We start from the raw sequence: 19,734 nt of genomic DNA, 5'->3' as shown, positions 1-19,734 counted from the left end.
CAGGACTGGCTGCAAAGTCCTCCTCTGTGGCCTAGCAGGACGGCTCCTCCCGTATGACAGGAGTCTACTGCAGATGGCATCTGAAAGACTCTACCAAGCAGCGTTTCAAAACAGAAACTAAGACTCATAACCAAACCTTCGGCAGAAGGGAAGTTAGTATGACATGGAAAGGATAGGAGCCCCACAAGGACCAAATATATCTGAGCACAGGGTTTTCTTCTGAAACTGTTTCTCCAACCAAGGACCATGTATGGATATAACCTAGAACCTTTGCTCGGACGAAGCTCTTGGTAGCTCAATAACCAATTGGTTTCCTCCAGATCCTTAATGGGTTTATGTAGTATGTAATTTCCTAAGTACTTATGTCCTGTCAAACTAAGTTAAACAGTGTGTGTGTGTGTGTGTGAGAGAGAGAGAGAGAGAGAGAGAGAGAGAGAGGGAGAGAGAGAGTTAGCATGTTTCACTGTACCTCTCAGATGGACCTTGAATTCTTGACACCTACCTCACAAAGAGGTTCATCTGACTTGCATCTTTCCCTATCCCTCTACCTCCTCATATCCCTCCCTTCCCTTTCTCCCTCCTTTTTTTTCACCCATTTCAGTACTGGCTCAGTACTGCTGAGCTGCACCCTTACCCCAGGAATTACAGTCTCTGTGTGAGAGGCATAGAGAAAAAAGAGTAGAACATGGGGCTGGAAAGATAGCCCAGAGGTTAAGAGCACTGACTGTTCTACCAAAGGTCCTGAGTTAAGTTCCCAGCAACCACGTGGTGGCTCACAACCATCTATGGTGAGATCTGATGCCCTCTTCTGGCGAGCAGGAGTACATGTAAACAAAACACTATACATAATAAATAAATACAAATCTTAAAAAAAAAAGAGCAGAGCAATTTTATATATGAAAAATAATATTCCTGTCTTCCTTCCTGTGCTGAGCACAGTGTTTGAAAAGTTATACCTCACCTTTTTCATTTTTAAAATTACTTAAAAATGTCCATCACTGTCTGGCTAAGCTATTTAAGAACAACTACTTGTAAGTGTGCACTATTGCTTAAAACACTTATTATTAAAGGACCATATCATGTAAGTTTGTACTAATTCCCGGCATCACATGTTGAACTGGAGTCTTAGTATTCCAGGGTTGCAGCAGGAGAATCAGGTCTTTTATCCTGTTCATGGTTATCTAGCAAAACCCTGTTTTTTCTTTGTCTCCCATACTTCATAAGGAAGTTATGATAGCCACACAGGAGAAAACAGATATCTATAAGTCACTACTCAGCCTCATTTCCCTCACAAAGGTGTTTTAAAAATCTAAGTAGTGGTAGGTCAATGTAGCAGCACAGACCTTTAATCCCAGCACTGGGTAGGCAGGCACGGGCAAATCTCAGATGAGCTTGAGGTCAGGCTGGTCTACATAGAAAGTTCCAGGACAGCTAGGACTACACAGACTCTGTCTCAAAACAAAACCAAGCAAAACAAAAACAAAAGGAAAAGAATGAAAAGAGAAGTAATAAAGTTGGGGAGATGGCTTTGTGAGCATATGAGTTTTTTTTTTTCTGTAACTGCCTTGGGTGTCTCACAATTCCTTGCAGCTGCTGCCCCAGGGAATAATCTGTTGTTCTCTTCTTGACTCTTTGAGCACCTGCACACACATGCTCTTTCCCTCACATGGACACACATATATAATTAAAATTAAATAAAAAGAAAATATATTTGCTGACTTGGTTTAGTAAAACTACTGAGTATCTGCAGTTCATTTCAAGATGATTTTCAATATGAAAATATGTAAGCCAGAATAAACACATTTAAAATTTTATTCACATACACATACACACAGAGACACAGACAAACACACACACGGAGACAGATATAGATGCAGATAGAGAGACAGACAGACAGACAGCCCACTCTGCCATACAAACTTGTGTAGACAGGCCTACATGTACCACAGGCTGCCCTTGGATTCCGAATCTCCTGTCTCAACTTCCCAGGATTACAGGCACGTACTATTATACTTCAGTCAAATCTGTTGTTGTTATTATATTTTGTGGTAGTATTGGGATGAAACTCAGGTATCACACTTCCTTGACAACTGCTTGGCCACAAAGCTATACTCTAGCTCTCTTTCAGTCAGTTCTAAACAGCTCACAAACATGAATAACAGAACTCGCTGTCCTGGCTAATCTTGTATCAACTTGACACAAGCCCTAGTTATCTGAAAAGAGGGAACTGCAATTGGGAAATGCTTCCATTAGATATAGGCCATTTTCTTTTTTAAAAGAGATATTTAATTTTATTTATTTACTCTACATCCTGATTGCAGGCCCAGCTCCTCTCCTCCCAGTCTCTCCCCTTACACACCCCTTTACTCCATTCTCCTCTCTCCTCCTTAGAGAAATTGGAGGTCCCCCATGGGTACTAACCTACCCTGGCACATTAAGTTCCTGAAGAATTAGATGCCAGAAAAGGCAGCCCAGTTAGGGGAGCGAGATTCAGAGGCATCAGAGTCAGAGAGGGCCCTGCTTCAGTTGTTGGGAGATCTACATGGAGACCAAGCTGCTTATCTGGTATACATGTGCAGAGGCCTAGGACCAGTAGGACTTTTTCTTAATTAGTAATTGATGTGGGAGGACCAAGCCCATTGTGGATGGAGCCATCCCTATGCTGGTGGTCCTGAGTTCTGTAAGAAAGCAGGTTGAGGAAGCCATGGCAGCAAGACAGTAATCAGCACCCTTCCATGGCCTCTGCATCAGCTTCTGCCTCCAGGTTCTTGCCCTGCTTGAGTTCCTGACCTGACTTTCTTTGAAGAAGAACAGTGATTGGAAGTGTAAGCCAAATAAATGCTTTCCTCCCCAAGTTACTTTTTGGTTATGGTATTTCATCACATCATTAGAAACCCTAATAGAACATCTGCCAGGGTACATAGTCCTTTGGTTTCTAAAAGTTTGTTTTGAATACAATTATAACAACACAATCATCTTAATAGCTGCAGGTTATCCAAGTAAGCCACCAGGCAGTCTCCTTGTGATGAAATCACATCATTGTGAATTTGATGATGTAGCTTTTAAATCATCAATTTTAATTTGTACACTGTAGTGTTTGGTGTCCTTTAGGGAGTGGCAGTGTTTTGCTACAGCTGCTTGAGAGAGCGTACTAGCAAGTTTGTAAACCATGTGATATCACTTTGGTGTCTATGACATAGCTCCAATGAAAAAAATAAAAGAGTTGTACCATGGAGAGTAGCAATTATTACAAATCAAGGCCTCCCAAGGAGTGTGGTCATATGTGCCTAAGTCCCAACATTTGGGAGCCAGAGGCAGGAAGATTCATGTTAGACGCTAGCCTGGGTGAGGCTCTGCCTCAAAAAAAGAAGGCCCAAACAACAGCAAATGGACAATACAACACTTCTCCTAAAAAACAAAATCAGGACTTCCTTATACTACACCTGCCCGAAAAGCCAGCTAGCCAGTTAAATACACATAGCACAGCTCTGTAGTAGGACAGCTCAGAGCTCTGAAGGACTCATAGTTGCCAAATAGGGAGTGTAGCTATTAGCTATCATTTTCTCTGTAATTTATGAAGCAAATTCTTAGCCATGCTCCTTGATGACCCACCACCCCATGGCCAGCTTTTCTTGAGTGGCATGATGGTTGCATGGACTTTAATGAGAACAAAGCACTTGTACTTTTAGTGGATACAAACCTTGTTTTAGGCAGCAAAGTTGTCATTATTGACAGCGTCTATTTTACCTTTCTGGTCTTTTTGATTCTGTCACTAGCTACCACATTGTTCTCCTTGTGGAGTATCAGGTTCATGGTTCTGGTTGACTTGCTCTTGCCATAGAGACTTTCGTAAAGGAGTTTACGTTGACCCAGCCCATTTATAACGCCATTGTCAAGGTGATATGTGTTAACAACAGGAGGCATAGGGAACTCTCCCAGGGACGCAGTAATTCATTTTCAATTTACTGGGTCTCTCTCACTGGGCTATTTTTTGCAGGGGTTTACCTTCATTGGCATTCTAAATTTAATCCTGGGCAGCTAGAGCTCCAGTAATACTCAATGATTCATTCATAAGTAGTTTCTCTTGACAGATGCTCTCCCCTAAATCTAATAGGCCAACATGTTCATATGTTCTTTTTTCTCTTTAATTTTATTTAGAAGTCATGGCTTCACACACTCAAGACAAGCACTCTGCTCTTGAGCTATCTCCCCAGCCCAATCCTCACTTACAGTACTCAGAATTCGCTGCCCAAAGCACCAACCCCCTACGTGGGGAGCACAAAATGAAATCCTTAGCTCCTTAGCATCATCTTTGAGTGCAGCTAAAGCCAAGTGCAGGCAGAATGCACCAGCGACTGAGTAGTTAAGATGTCCTACCTGTTGACTTTCTTCCTTAACGAGCACTAATACTCTGGCCCCCTCATCTCCCAGGTAAACTAGCCAAGTTTCTCTTTACTCTCTCATCAGTTCCTCTTCAATAACACTTAGTGTAGCAGTTAGCTGCCTCTAACTGTTATGTGAAAGGAGACTGGGTGTGTGTGGGGTCTTCCCTCTCTGTTACAATAGGAGTAGACTTGAGGGGTTAGTAGCTTCTCTTGCTTGCTAGTGCGAGTGATATCAAACAAAACCAGGCCTCCCTACACTTTGCATTGTAATCCCAACTCTATTTTTTCTCATTTATAAGCAGTGATGTAGAGGACCATTTATTGCCCTGGTGAAACACAGAAGGTATTAAAAACTCTATCAGCATGAAAAATTTTAATGAGCTATCAGCCATGCACAATATTGCTCAACTGAAATGTCAAGCATGTTCTATGGCTATGCCAGATTCATCCCAGTGCAAACAGTATGATTTAAAGGGTATGATTAAGCAGGGCACATGAGAACAAACTTGTCATCCCAGCACTTGGGAGGCAGAGGTATAAGGACCAGAATTCAAGGCCATTTTCAGCTATATAGGTGATTTTGAAAGTATATTTACCAAAATAAATGAATGCATGCATGCATGAATAAATAAACAAATGAATAAATAAGAAAAAGAAAAAGGTGATTAAAATAAGTGGGGATTGTGAGCATAGCTCACATTTGTTTAGTGTGTGCAAGGGCGTGGATTCAAACCTCAAGACAAATGACAAAAAGGTTCTGAATTGTATTCTGCTTATACCAGGAGTGTTTCTATCAGGCTGACTCAATGACGATAACTCTTTCTTTACATACATAATGTTTGATTCCTCCTAGTAGAAGTTGGAATTTGCTGACTGTATGCACTGGAGCTTTTTTCTTTTCTTTTCTTTCTTTCTTTCTTTCTTTCTTTCTTTCTTTCTTTCTTTCTTTCTTTCTTTCTCTCTCTTCTCTCTTTCTCTCTCTCCTTCCTTCCTTCCTTCCTTCCTTCCTTCCTTCCTTCCTTCCTTCCTTCCTTCCTTCCTTCCTTCCTTCCTTCCTTCTCCTTTTTTTTCCTTCTTCCTCTTCTTTTTTTAAAGATTTATTTATTTTTATGTATATGAATGCTCTGTTTTCACACACACCAGAAAAGGAAATCAGATTCCATTACAGATGGTCATGAGCCACCCTGTGGCTGCTGGGAATTGAATTCAGGACCTCTGGAAGAGCAGTCAGTGCTCTTAACCGCTGAGCCACCTCTCCAGCCCCCTTCTTCTTCTTTAAATCAGAAAGCACACTGACATTCCTTTGCTTACTGGTTGACAGAAGGGAGATGGGGTTATTGACAGAGAAGAACTGTATGAAGCTTGTGACCAGGCCAACCTGCATCTAGACAAGATACTCCTGGATCATCTGTTTGACTACTGTGATGTGGATCAGGACGGCCTGATTAACTACCTGGAATTTGCCAATTTCCTTACCTGGAAAGACAGAGTACCTCTCACAGAGTTTGAGAAGAGGGTCATTATTAAAGGTATTTAATCTTGAAAGTTTATTGAATTTTTAAGTAGATTTTATATTTCAGAATTTTTAGGATCTCAACCAACTTTAATATTATGTATCCTAGTTAGCATCAACAGTCAATTTGACATAGCCCAGGGTCATCTGAAGGAGACTGAACTGGCGGATTGCCCAGATCAGATTCTATGAGAGATTTTCTTGAGTAATGATTCATATAGGAAGATCTAGTCCACTGAGGCAAGGCTCAGCCCACGGTGGACAGCATCATCTCTAGGTAGGTGGGTCTGGTCTGTATAAGATAACTGAGCAGTTGGAGAGATGGCTCAATGATTAAGAGTGTTTACTGCTCTTGCGGAGGAGCCAGGTTCAATTCCCACCATTCACATCAGGTTGCTCACAGCTGCATCTAACTCTAGTTCCAGAGGATTTACTGCCGTCTGTCTTCCACAGGCACCTGCATGAATGTGGTGCACTTTAATTCATGCAGCTTCATGCACATACATATAAATAAAAATAATACATCTTTTTAAAAAAGGTAGCTGATCATGAGCAAGAGAAAACAATAAAAAATGTTCCTTCATAGTTCCTCGTTCCATTTCACGTCCTAAATTCCCTCAATGGTGAATTGAGACCTGATGTAAGCCAAATAAACACTTTCCTTCCTCAAGGTGCTTCTGGCCATGATACTTATCACAGCAACATAAAGGGAATTAGAATAGTATGCATATATGCTTGTTTATGTGGAGGATGTATATGGAATGGAAGGAAAGAAGTTGGTAGCACTCAGGATGATTTAAATATGTGGCTGAGTAGCAGGGCAACAATGAGTCTTGCATGAGGTTTGTTAGTGAACATGATTGTTGGGATGGGCCCTCACTAACCCAGGGACAGCAATTGGGGATATATTTGACTCCTTTGCCTAGGGAGACACCTTCTTAGCTGCTATATCTTCAAATTCAATGGCATTGAACTTGGGGAGACCCCACTTCTTTGAAATATGGATCAGCTAGTGGCCAAGGAATGTGAATGTGGCCATCAACAGGACTTCAGTCACATGGTTTTTATTCTTCAACTTAGTACAGAGAGAAATGGTGCCTGGGTAATGTGAATCCTGGCCACTGTGCTCCGGGGCTTCCTAAAGTTACCCCCACATACCTTTCCTGAGCCTAGAGTGGAGATAACATGGTATCAGGGATATGATGATTCTCCCAGAAGAGTGTCTCAAAGATCCCTTAGGGCCATTGACATAAACAACAGGCTGTTCGTACTCCCAAGAATGCTGCTATTCGTAGCCATTGTAGATTGGAGCCACGAGGAGAGGAACCCAGTTGACTTACTTATGGTAACAGAGAAACCTTACTTTAAAAAAGTTTTAATTAGCATATATTAGTTATATACCATGATAAATTTTATTGTGACATTTCATACATGAATATTTAATGATATTTATCTATTACCATTTCTTGCCACTCCATTACTCTCAGTAACTCCTCTTTTCCCAACCAGCAGCTCACTTTTCAATGTATGGTTTTGTTTCATTTGATATTTAAAAATTAAAAGTAAATTACTTAGAATCTCAAAATTTAATAGTGCCTCATGAAGAGGTTTGAAACCCCCATCTTAGTTACTTCTCCACATTCAAGAAATTAAGAATATTCAGTTTTTAAATTTTTATGTAGAGGCTGGAGAGATGGCTTAGTCATTAAAAACACTGGGTGTCTTTCAGAGGACCTGAGTTCAATTTCCAGCATTTACAGGCTCACAACTTTTTGTAACTTCAGTTCTGGGGTGTCTGACACTATTTTCTGGTCTCCACAGGCACCAGGCATGCATGTGGTACACAGATATACGTTCAGGCAAAACATCTGTATGCATACAAGAACAAAAATAAATAATTTTTTTTTTGCACAAAAAATTAAGTGTGGTGGCATACAACTGTTTTCCCACTGAGGAAAGCAAAGGTAGGAGAATTATGAGTTTCAGGCTGGTTTGAGCTATGTAGAGACCCTGTCTTAAAAATATCCCCAAACCAAGTCTTTCAAAAGCAGAAATTCCAGTTAGTTATAGTTATTTTGTTTGTTTGTTTGGTTTTTCAAGACAGGGTTTCTTTGTATAACCTTGGCTGTCCTAGAACTAACTCTGTAGGACAGGCTGTCCTTGAACTCACAGAGATCTGCCTCCTTAGTGCTGGGGTTAAAGATGTACTGCCACTCATGGCTAACATTATAGTCTTAACTTTAATTGTTTGTGTATTGGGAATTGAACCGAGAGCCTTCTGCATAGTGGAAAAGCACTCTGCCACTGAGTTTCTCTTCTTACTTTTTCTTTTGAGAAGAGTCTCACAAGCTTGCCTAGACTTGCTAAGTAAATCAGGCAGGTTTTGAATTTCTAATCTGCCTGTTTCAGCCCGAGTATCTAAAATTGCATATCTGTGCTATCAGGCCTGGTGATCTTTACCTTTGATTAAAATATTTTCATGTTTATATATTATCTTTCTGAATCACTAAAAATATATAGGTATATATGTAAATGTGTATATGTATATATATTTTAAAATTATATATTTATGTATTTAATATTATGTTTATAATGTTTTGCCTGTATGTATACCTGCATGCCATAGGGGGCACCAGATCTTATTATAGATGATTGTGTGCTACCATGTGGTTACCTGCAATTGAACTTTGGGCCCCTGGAACAGCAGCCAATGCTCTTAACCTCTAAGCCATCTCTCCAGCCCCCATATATTTATTTTTGAGATAATGTTTTCTAAATATAGCCCTGGCTGGCTTAGAACTCAATTCTAGATCAGGCCAGACCATGAATTCTCTAGCGAACATTCTGTTTTTGTCTTCCAAATGCTGAGATTATAGGCTTACATCTTTCCCACCCCCACATCCTGCACTTCTTATTATTTATTTATGCTTTGTTGGTCACGCTGTATTCCCCTTGCTGGCCAGAATTCAGCCTCTGGAGTGTAGGGATTGTAGGTGTGTTCTGGCATGCCTGGGTTATGTATAGAATTAATTAATCCTTTTTCACCAAATATTTATTTATTCACTAAATTCTGCTTGCAGTTCCCTTATTTCCTCCCAGTGCCCCCTTGTGTACTTCTCCCTCCATTCTACCCTCTCCATCTCCTCAGAGAAGGGGGTGGTTCCCCTAGGGGTGGTGGGAAATTAAGTCACTGCATAACTAGGTGCCTCTTCTTCCACTGAGGCCAGAACAGGCAGCCCAGTTAGGGGAATGGGATCCAAAGGCAGGCCTCAGCGTCAGAGAACACATCATCTAGGGAGGACAAATTTTGGGTTGAAGGTTTTGTGGGTGGCATGGTATCTTTATCTGTTCACTGGAAGTCCTTCCTAGCTATGGGAGGTGTCTACATTAGCCTCCATATCAACCAGTCCTAGGAGTCTTAGCTAGGGTGGTCCCCATAGATTTCTTGGGGCCTCTGTATCCCAGGTCTCTGGCAAGTTCCCGAGATGTCTTCCACCTCTGACTTCCATTCTTTCACCTGGCCCTCTCTCCCCAACTCTCCCTACTCCTAATTTCCTCCCCATCCCTTCTCCTACCCAAGTCTCTCTTTCTATCCATTCCATTGCCTATTCTATTTACCTTTCTGAGTAGAATTCAAGCATCTTCCCTTGGGTCCCTCCTCCTTCCTCTTTTGCTTTAAGACAAGATCTGACTGTGTTATCTGTATTTAACCCTAAAGTCATAGCACTCCTTCACCAGCCCTGCAGTGCTGTGGGATTACAGCCTGTGTCACCAGCAGCCATGTTTTCAGTGGGGTTCTGTGGAGGTGGGCAGTGGTGGAGGGGTGTGGGAGAGTTGAGATTAACTGAACTGACCTTCCTTGTCTTCACTTCCTCTGCTGTCAGTGGAGTTTCTGAAGATTTTATTTTTTAGATTTTAGGCCACAAATTTAAGCTGGTGGCTGATTGGTTCAAAATGGGCTCAGAAATGTTTTAAACAGGTTGGGTAGAGTTTCTTCTCTCCCTTCTTTTCTCCCTTCTTTGTCTTTTCCTTGGTTTTTGATTTTGTTTTTGAGACAAGGTTTGCTATTATTTCTTCCAGGCTTTCATAGAACATGTCACCTCCCTGCTGAGATTATCGGACTGTGGCTGTATGCCCAGGCTTGCCATCATTTTTATATTCTACATTCTGCCTAGGGCTGGCTTTTGGGGACAGGAGAAAGCACTGTAAGACTGCTTTTAAGTTTTATGGTCAACAACTTTATATTGTGCAGTTTTCTGCTTTTAGGTCTCTCTCTCCTTCCTTTCCCACTCCCTCTCTCTTTCTCTCTTCCCTCCCTCCCCTTTCCTCCCTCTTGTGGCTGGGTAGAGGCTCTGTGGCTTTCAAGACAAGCTAGCCCCCAACTAGATCTGTGGGGAACAGTCCTTGTTGGAGATCTTGTTTGAAACCCTTGCATGGGTTTCCTCAGCATTCTTCTGTGGCCTTGGAAATACCACAGTGCCCTCAAGTGGTATCTGTGGAATAGCTCACGCTTTGAAGACAAGCTTCTTGAAGTGATTTACAAAGTCAGTCTGCAATTTCAGTAATACCTCACTTTATTTTCACCCTTTGTTGGTGGGCTTGGTCCCAGGACCTGGTGAATGCTAACTGCACGTGCTTCCACTGAGCCACCCATAGCTTTGGGTTTTTCTTTGAGCACTAACTTGTAGGAATTTACTTAGAGATGCAGGACCCAGGCTCACAGTATTATCTTCTTATCCCTTCTCTGGATAGAGCATGCTCTGCCCTCACAGTATTTGTGGGATGATCTTTTTAACTTTTCCACAATGGGGGCACAGAGATGGCTTGGTGATACAGAGCAAGCCATCTTGCTGCTCATGCAGAGGACCTAGGTTGGTTCCCAGAACCCACATTATGGCTTACAACCATCAGTAACTCCAGTATCAGGAGATCTGATGTCCTCTCTGGTTTTTGAAAACACCCGTCCCACACCTGATGTACATACACAAACATGGGCAAAAACAAAAACACAAAACTCTCTAAAAAAATATTTTTAACATTTATTTAGTGTGTGTGTGTGTGTGTTCACAATGTGTCACAGTACATACGTGGAGATCAGAGGAACAACATGGAGCAGTTAAGTCTGTCTTTTCACCATGTGAATCCCAGAGATTGAACTCAGGTTGCCAGGCTTGGTGGCCAGTACCTCTACCCACTGAAGTCATCTCCCAGGCTCATATGTGGAATGCCGATTCCAAGTATGTCTTTCATTTTCATCTAGCACTCAGTCTTGGGGAAAGCGGTATAGTTCAAGCTAAATAGGAGGCTGAGCTCTAATTAAAGAGAGAACTGAGGAGAACTGAGGAGTTCAGTGGTGGAACACTTACCTAGCTTCCAAAAGGCCCCGGGTTCTACTGTGGCACTGGAAGAAAAAAATTAAAGGGTTCTCTACTTTTGGTTCTGAAATTGGAAATATTTCTACGGAATAACATAAATAGAATAACAGAAAGTGGTACTAGGCCACACTGAGATCACACTTGACATTGGCCTGAATGTGGAGTGTTGGCCCTCAGAGTTCTTCAAGATGCTCAGTTCCACTGTCAGGAAGAAGCTACACAGGAAGTGAATCTTTAAAAATGTTACATTTACTATTATTGTGTGAGGATGTGTGTGGATGCACACGTCACAGTGCACACTAAAGGTCAGAGAAGAATGTGAGGGACTCCGTTCTTTCCTTCTACCCTATGCGCCCCAGGTCTCTAATTTAGGTTGTCAGGCTTGGTGGCAAGTGCCTTTACCTGTGGAGCCACCTTACATGTCCAAATAATCCAGCTTGTTACAGAACAGCAAGCACCAACAAGTGACATCTTCTTATACTTTCTCGCCCAGTCTTTCTGTTTTTTTTTTTTTTTTTTTATTGTGTTTTTCCTCCCAAGATAGAAAATCAGAATGTGAAAACATTATTGAGACAAGCATGGGAGAGGGTGAAGCAGATCTTCTGATAAAGCCTGAAGATATTGTCCCAAGAGAACCAGGAAGTTCAGAAGAGACTCTCCGGATGCTCCTGAGACCGAGTGACAAAGTTTCTGACTACTATAAGACAACTTCTTCTGAGATCAATGCTGTTGTTGGAGCTGTCCCTTCTGTATGTAAGCATGCCGCATTCCTTGTCAAGTTGAGTGATCAGCACACCTGGAAGGTGCAGTGTTCAGAGTGTGTCCTTGCACTGTCCCTAGCCTCTCTCTGCAGCACAGTATACGTTTCTCAAGGCCTCAGACCTTAAGTTTAACTGTGTATTGTAACTATTACAGGGTCTCACAGATAAATTTTACTGACCTGTTGATAATAGGTCAAGTAAAAAAGTAATTCTATATCAATAAAATTGAGACTTTCATGGACGAGAATGTTGAATGCTTTCCTAAGTAGTACTTGGGCTTCTGGGTTCAAGTATTTCCTCTCCTGTCCTTGGAACATCCTGCTGTGCTTGGCACACTCTTCTTCTTATATAGTCTTTGGATTTTACACTTAAGGGTAAGCACATTGTTGTTTAGACTAGCTACACTTCACGTGCCCAGTGGTCACGTGTGACTGATGGCTACTGATATACAGCTGGGTTTCAGGGTTTCTTTTTCTCCCTCATTGATGACCTAGGTTACCCCATATGTGGTGTTCCAAGCATTCGATCTGATATTCCTGCTCCCCGGATTCGTCGAGTCAGTGATGTAAATAATTATGGTGAAGATGGCAATGCTTACTCACTGCTGTACCCCTCCATCTTCTCCCAGAAAAATATATTTGAGAGAGACTTCTTCAAGACCAGATCAAAGGAAGAGGTACGGAAATCACATCAAATTTCAATCCCATGCAAATATACAAAAACAGAAATTTTGACTTAGTCATGGCCACTAGTATTATTGTGACCAGTTTTGTTATTGTTGTCCTTTATTTTATTTTTCTTTGAGATGGCATTTCACTTCCACCACTACTCTGGCCTGGTACTCATTATGTAGCCCAGACTGGCCTACATCTCTTGGTGGTTTTCCTGTCTCAGCTTTCCAAAACGCTAGGATTACAGGCAAGAACCAACATACTTGACGTATGTGTTTTAATGATTTGTTTTATTGTGAGACAGTTTTTTTTTAAATGTAGCCCAGGCTGGAATTGAAATCATAATCCTCCTTCCTTATCCTACTGAGTGCAGGAATTACATGTTGCTTCTAGTCTTATTCATGTCATCATCATCCTATTATTATTATTATTATTATTATTATTATTATTATTATTATTATTATTATTATTATTATTATTATCGTGTGGTCTAGGCCAGCTTCCAAATCAGCTATATAGCTTAGGTTAGCTTTGAACTAATCTATTTCTCCTGCCTGCACCTCCTGAGTGCTGAGATTACAGGTGTGTGCTTGGTACATGTGTTACTAGGGAGTGAATCCAGGTTTTTGTGCATGGTAGGCAAGAGCTTTAACAATTGAGCCCCAGCCCTAGCCCTAACCCCAGCCCATGACTGTCACTTTTGACTTTTCAGAATTATATCTTGTATAGGAGTCCCCAAATATAGGATTCTTGATGAATGATACTCAGTTTGGTTGTAACATGCTGCTAAGTTTCTCTTGTCTTTTATTTTTCTGGGTTTATTATATAGTTCTCTCCCTCCTCCCACAGGATCCCTCTATGAAGGCTAGGCAGGCCTTCAACTCAAGAGCATCCTTCTGTCTCTGTCTCCCAAATACTGTGTTGACAAGTACAAATTACCATGCCCACCTCCTCCTTTTCTTCATTTAAATTTACTTAATTTTTATTTTGGGAGTTATCTATCATCTATCTATCTATCTATCTATCTATCTATCTATCTATCTATCTATCTATCTATCTATCTATCTATCTGTGTTTGTTGTTTCATGTATGCCTGAGTATGTGTGGATATCAGACAAAAACTTGTAGGCTATTTTTTTTTTTTCTGTTATGTGGAAATAGGGGATTAAACTAAGGTCTTGGCAGCAAGCATCTTCACTGCCTGAGCCAACTTCACTACCTTGTTTTGTTTTTAAAAATTAAAAAAAAATTAAGAGTTAGAAAGGGAGGGTCTCCCTGCCCATCAGTTGGCCATCAGGCTCAGCCTCTGCTTTGACAGTCTATACTGCAGAGGCTTTCAGAGGCCCTCTGTGGCAGGTTTCAAGGTTGTTTCCTGTTTTCTTCTGGCTTTCAGAGGCCCTCTGTAGCAGGTTCCGAGGTTGTTTCCTATTTTCTTTTTCTTCTGATGTCCATCCTCTTTGCCTTTCAGGATGGGGATTGAACATTTTAGTTAGGGTCCTCTCTTTTGCTTAGTTTGTTTAGATGTACAGATTTTAGTGGGTTTATTCTATATTGTATGTTTATATGAGTGAGTATATACCATATGTGTCTTTTTGCTTCTGGGACAACTCACTCAGGATGATCCTTTCCAGGTCCCACCATTTACCTGCAAATTTCATGATTTCCTTATTTTTTTATTGCTGAGTAATACTCCATTGTATAGATGTACCACAGTTTCTGCATCCATTCTTCAGTTGAGGGGCATCTGGGTTGTTTCCAGCTTCTGGCTATTACAAATAAAGCTGCTACAAACATGGTTGAGCAAATGTCCTTTTTGTGTACTTGAGCCTCTTTTGGGTATATGCCTAGGAGTGGTATGGCTGGATCTTGAGGAAGCACTATTCCTAGTTGTCTGAGAAAGCGCCAGATTGATTTCCAGAGTGGTTGTACAAGTTTACATTCCCACCAGCAGTGGAGAAGGGTTCCCCTTTCTCCACAACCTCTCCATCATGTGTTGTCCCTTGAGTTTTTGATCTTGGCCATTCTGATGGGTGTAAGGTGAAATCTCAGATTTTATGTAAGAAGTGGGAAATAGTAAGAGCTGGAGGGGACAGAAACTCCACAAGGAGAGCAACAGAACAAGATAATTTGAACACAGGGAACTTCCCAGAGAATCATACTCCAACCAAGGACTATTCGTGGAGATAACCTAGAACTCCTGCCCATAGATGTAGCCCATGGCAGTTCAGTGTCCAAGTGGGTTACATAGTAATGGAAAGAGGGACCGCCTCTGACATAATCTGATTGGCCTGCTCTTTGATCACCTCCCCCTGAGAGGGGAGCAGCCTTACCAGGCCACAGTAGAGGACAATGCAGCCAATTTTGATGAGAACTGATAGACTAAGATCAGAAAGGAGAGGAGAACCTCCCCTATCAGTGGACTTGGGGAGTGGCATGCATGCAGAAAGGGGAGGGAGGGTGGGATCGGGAGGGGAGGAGGGAAGGGCTTATGGGGGGATACAAAATGAATAAAGTATAATTAATAAAAAATAAAATATATATATATATAAAAGAAAAAAATAAAGACTGAATTATGAATTCCAGGGACACGTGGCTGAAAAATAATTTGTATATCATAACTTTGGAATAAAAGCAGTTCGTTAAAAAGAAAAAAAGTATAAGAAATTTAACAAATTTGTGATAAAACCATGTCATTCCTTTTTGACTTACTTGCCACACAATAAATATATTTCTTTTATAACTGAAAAAAAAAAAAAAGAAAGGGAGGGTCTCACTCTACAGCATAGGCTTACCTGGAATTCACTGTGTAGCCCTAGCTGGCTTTGAACTTTAACATTCCTGCTTTAGCCTCCCAAGCTCTGCTACTACAGAAATACACCCCCACTATACCTGGAAAGTACTAGAATTTTGATGTCTTCTCATTTTATATTTATATAGATGCATATGCATATGTGAACACACATTCTTTGGGAGAGGACCCGTGTCTGTTGTTTTAAATGTTCAAACAACATTTAAATGTTAAAAAGTTTTTTTTAATATACATTTTGTTTTACTTAGTTTTTTAAAAAATTCTTTATTAATTACACTTTATTCACTTTGTATCCCCCCTGTGGTTCCCTCCCTCCTCCTGTCCCAATCCCTCCCTTCCTCCACCCTCAGCATGCATGCCCCTCCCCAAGTCCACTGATAGGGAGGTCTTCTTTTCCTTCCTTCTGATCCTAGTCAATTAGGTCTCATCAGGAGTGGCTGCATTCTCTTCTTCTGTGGCATGGTAATGCTGCTTCCCCCTCAGGGGGAGGTAATTAAAGAGCAGGCCAATCAGATTATGTCAAAGACAGTCCCTGTTCCTATTACAATGGAACCCACTTGGATACTGAACTGCCATGGGCTACATCTGTGCAGGGGTCTTAGGTTATCTCCATGCATAGTCCTAGGTTGGAGTATCAGTCTCAGGAAAGACCCCTGTGCTCAGATTTTGTGGTTCTGTTGCTCTCCTTGTGGAGTTCCTGTCCTCTCCAGATCTTATGTTTTCCACTTCTTTCATAAGATTCCATGCACTCTGCCCAAAGGTTGCCCATAAGTCTCAGCATACTTGCTTAGTTTTTAAAATGCAAAACTAAAAACACAAATCTTGGTATGGCCTTAAATTAATTGTTTTTAGATTTCAGATATATTAACTAACATTGGTGTCAATCTTACTGAAGAAGAATTTGAAAATGTATGGAATCTTGCATCAAAAAAACACTGGAAAGGAGAAGTTTCTGTGGAGACCATCAGGAACGTTCTAGATGAGTTGCAGCATATGGACAGAGTCAAGTGTAAAACGGCCATGTAATATTTTGGGAACTTACACATTTAAGCAAAAGAGATTAAATCTGTGTTCATATGAAATGTTCTGGTTTTGCTGTTATGTTGGAACTTGACTTTTTGATATAACTCATGTGCCTGTGTATAGGACTAATAAGTTAGATCTTATGAACTTCATCTTCTTGTGAGTTCTAAAACATCTGACTTAACAAGTACTAAGAAGAGCCTTCCACCTCACCATGGTCACAGCTTAGAATGATGCTGAAAGTTGATGTTTGGCAGGTTATGAATTTCACCTGTCTTATTATATCTGAATTTTTGTCTGTGATGCCAAGTTCATACAATTTTGCCTGCAATGCTTTGTTACTGTGTTTAGGCTCTGATGAAAAGATGCTTACGTAGGATGACTTCCTGGCTAAGCCTAGGTTACCAAGAGAGACACTGTTTCAAAAACAAAAACAGAAAAAAAAAGTTTTGTAGTAACTTAAGAACTACAGAGAACTCACAAAAGTAGTACTCAGTAGTATACAGCGGTGCGCGAGAATTTGTCCTTCGAGGCCGACAAAAGTAAAAAGAGAGCCTCTCTTTCCAGGATTGGAGTCATTGGTAGCTTAATAGTTAGTGAGGTCATTCTATTAAATAAAACAGCAGATACTGTCACCTTCACCTCTGCTCCAGTAGTTACAAATTTATCAGACCACCCGTACAGCTGCTTATGTGTCTGTTGCTCATATTTCCATCCACCTGTTCATGCATGTGTCAGAACAAGTTGCATATATTGTACTTCACTTCTCAATACAAACAACAAAACAAAACAAAACAAAAGGTCAATGGTCTCTGATCTTCCCCCACCTTACCTCTTCACTTCCCTCCCCAAGGTGTTGGTTCTAATCCAGGACCTTTTGTACACCTAAATTGCTAATGACCATAGGACCAGGCCCCGTAGCTCTCAAAGTGGAAGTCTCAAAATCAGGTAAACTTTGATGTGCTAGTCAGGGTTCCCTCTTTATTATGGAGAAAGGGGATTTATTAGGATGACTTAGGTGCTGCAGTCCAGCTAATCCAACAATGGATAGCTGTACACAGAAAGTCCTAGAGTCCAGTAGCTGATCAGTCCACAAGGCTGGGTGTCTCAGCTGATTTTAGTTTACACTTGAAATCCGGAATTCAGCAGAAGATGTGGACTTGCTGGCAAGATGAGAAAGGGCAGGCAAAGAACATAGGCTTCCTTCTTTCATGTTTGTATATAGGCTTCTATCTGAAGGTGTGGCCTAGATATAAGGTGTGTCTTCCTGACTCAGATCTAGATTAAAGGGATGTGTTTTCCTATATCAAAGGTTCAGATTCGAAGTGGATCTACCAACTTCAAATTATTTTTCAGATTATAATATAATTACATTATTCCTTCCCTTAAATCCTCCTATATACCCCTCCTTGCTCTTTTTCAAATTTGTGGCCTCTTTTTTCATTGGTAGTTGTTAAATGTACATATGTATATATATGTTCCTAAATATGACCTGTTCAGTCTGTATAAAGCTACTTGTGTGCATGTTTTCAGGGCTGACCAGTTGGTATTGGATAAACAGCTGACGTGCCCTTTTTCCCTGGGGAGGACTTCTCCTGCTCTGGGCATCTTAGGGGCCAGTAGATTTTCGTGTGGGATTGAAGACTTGTGGTCATCTTTAGCATATATATTGCTGTCTGTGTCTGTTGTTGTTCTTGTTCAGCTCATGATAAGCACAGGACTTTAAATATTGGCAATACTGTTAGGCTGTTGAGAGAGTAAGACTGAGAAGTTGAATTGCTAGCTAGCCTGTGGCTGCAAGTAGATCTTCCCATCATAAGGTGAGTGGAAGGTAAAGAGATGAAGCAGAGCTCATGGATTCTGAGGACAGCAGGCGTTGTCTTCTGAATTACGATGCCATTGTAAATCGCCTATCTTAACATTTATTAGCTAGCTCTACTTTTGTATATTTTAGCTGTACAAAACTATTTTTATCTTTTGTTAAACTTAATAACACTTAATTAACAATTTGTTATTCAACCGTTTTGAACTGTAATTTGTCACAGGTGATAAAAAATGTACTAGGACATTCATGTTTATCTATTGGATTATGGTTAAAACCATTAAAACAAAATCTTGTGCAAGCACAAGGACCTGAGTTCAATCTCCAGCAGGTATATTGTCCTGTGTATTTGTAAACCTAGTGCTGGGGAAGGGGAGACAAGCAGAACCTTGAGGCTTATTGTCAACTTAATCAGTAAGCTTCAGGTCCTAGAAAGTGACATTGCCTCAAAAATAGGGTAGATATCTGAGGAATGGCAGTTGAGTTGACCCAGTCTCCACATATATTTATACGTATGTGCCTCTCTCTCAAGCCAAGGTCTTACTCTGTAGCATAGGCTAGCTTGGAACTCACCATATACTGAAGGTTTACCTTGTCCACACAGGAATCCTCCTGCCTTTGCTCTGGGGTGCTGATATTAGAGACATGGACCGCCATATTCAACTTCCTTCCTTCTTTTCATTAAAAAGTTATCAGGTCTGGCATGACACCTTACTGGGTAAAGGCACTGATGTGCAAGGCTGGAGACTTGATTCTGATTTTTGAAACCTATGTAAAGGTGAAGGGAGAGAACTCACTCCATAAAGTTGTCCTCCATTTGTGGACCATGGCATGTGTGGCATCACAATATGTGCGTGCGCGCGCGCGCACACACACACACACACACACACACACACACACACACACACACACATTTTAAATGTGGTTGCTCACACCTGTGAAACAGGAGGACTGAGTCCATGGGCTGAATAAACATCCTGTTTCAACAAAATGGAACAAAGTGATACAAAACCTTACCATCCTCTTTCCTCTTCCCTTCCCTCATTTCCTTTCTTCCTACCTTCCATCCTTTCTTCTTCCCTTTCTTCCTTTTCCTTTCTTTCTTTCTTTCTTTCTTTCTTTCTTTCTTTCTTTCTTTCTTTCTTTCTTTCTTTCTTTCTTTCTCTCTCTTTCTTTATCTCTCTTCTTTCTTTCTTTCTCTCTCTCTCTTTCTTTCTCTCTCTCTCTCTCGCTCTTTCTCTCTCTTTCTCTTTCTTTCTTTCTCTCTCTCTTTCTCTTCCTTCCTTCCTTTCTCTCTCTTTCTTTCTCTCTCTCTTTCTTTCTTTCTCTCTTTCTTTCTTTCTTTCTTTCTTTCTTTCTTTCTTTCTTTCTTTCT

The 19,734-nt window shown here is 40.9% G+C and overlaps 1 protein-coding gene and 1 non-coding gene across 2 annotated transcripts in view; one reads left to right on the top strand and one right to left on the bottom strand.

Annotated features, from left to right (window-relative positions):
* Efhb (EF-hand domain family member B) overlaps window positions 1–16,540 on the top strand; it is a 93,685-nt gene extending 77,145 nt beyond the window's left edge. The window contains 4 exon segments of the mRNA XM_055614778.1: window positions 5,707–5,914; window positions 11,814–12,026; window positions 12,529–12,710; window positions 16,367–16,540. Coding sequence (XP_055470753.1) covers window positions 5,707–5,914; window positions 11,814–12,026; window positions 12,529–12,710; window positions 16,367–16,540 — 777 coding nt within the window.
* LOC129682839 (small nucleolar RNA SNORA70) lies at window positions 7,116–7,250 on the bottom strand. Its single transcript, XR_008721059.1, has one exon. It is a non-coding gene; the product is annotated as a small nucleolar RNA SNORA70 (small nucleolar RNA).
* Window positions 16,541–19,734: the final 3,194 nt, after the last annotated feature.

Source organism: Psammomys obesus, unplaced genomic scaffold (genome assembly GCF_907164565.1).
Source record: "Psammomys obesus unplaced genomic scaffold, mPsaObe1.curated_primary_1811, whole genome shotgun sequence".
In the NCBI taxonomy this organism is placed as follows: Eukaryota; Metazoa; Chordata; class Mammalia; order Rodentia; family Muridae; genus Psammomys; species Psammomys obesus.
Note: the sequence above shows the minus strand (reverse complement) of the source record. Positions and strands in the feature narration are given on the sequence as shown.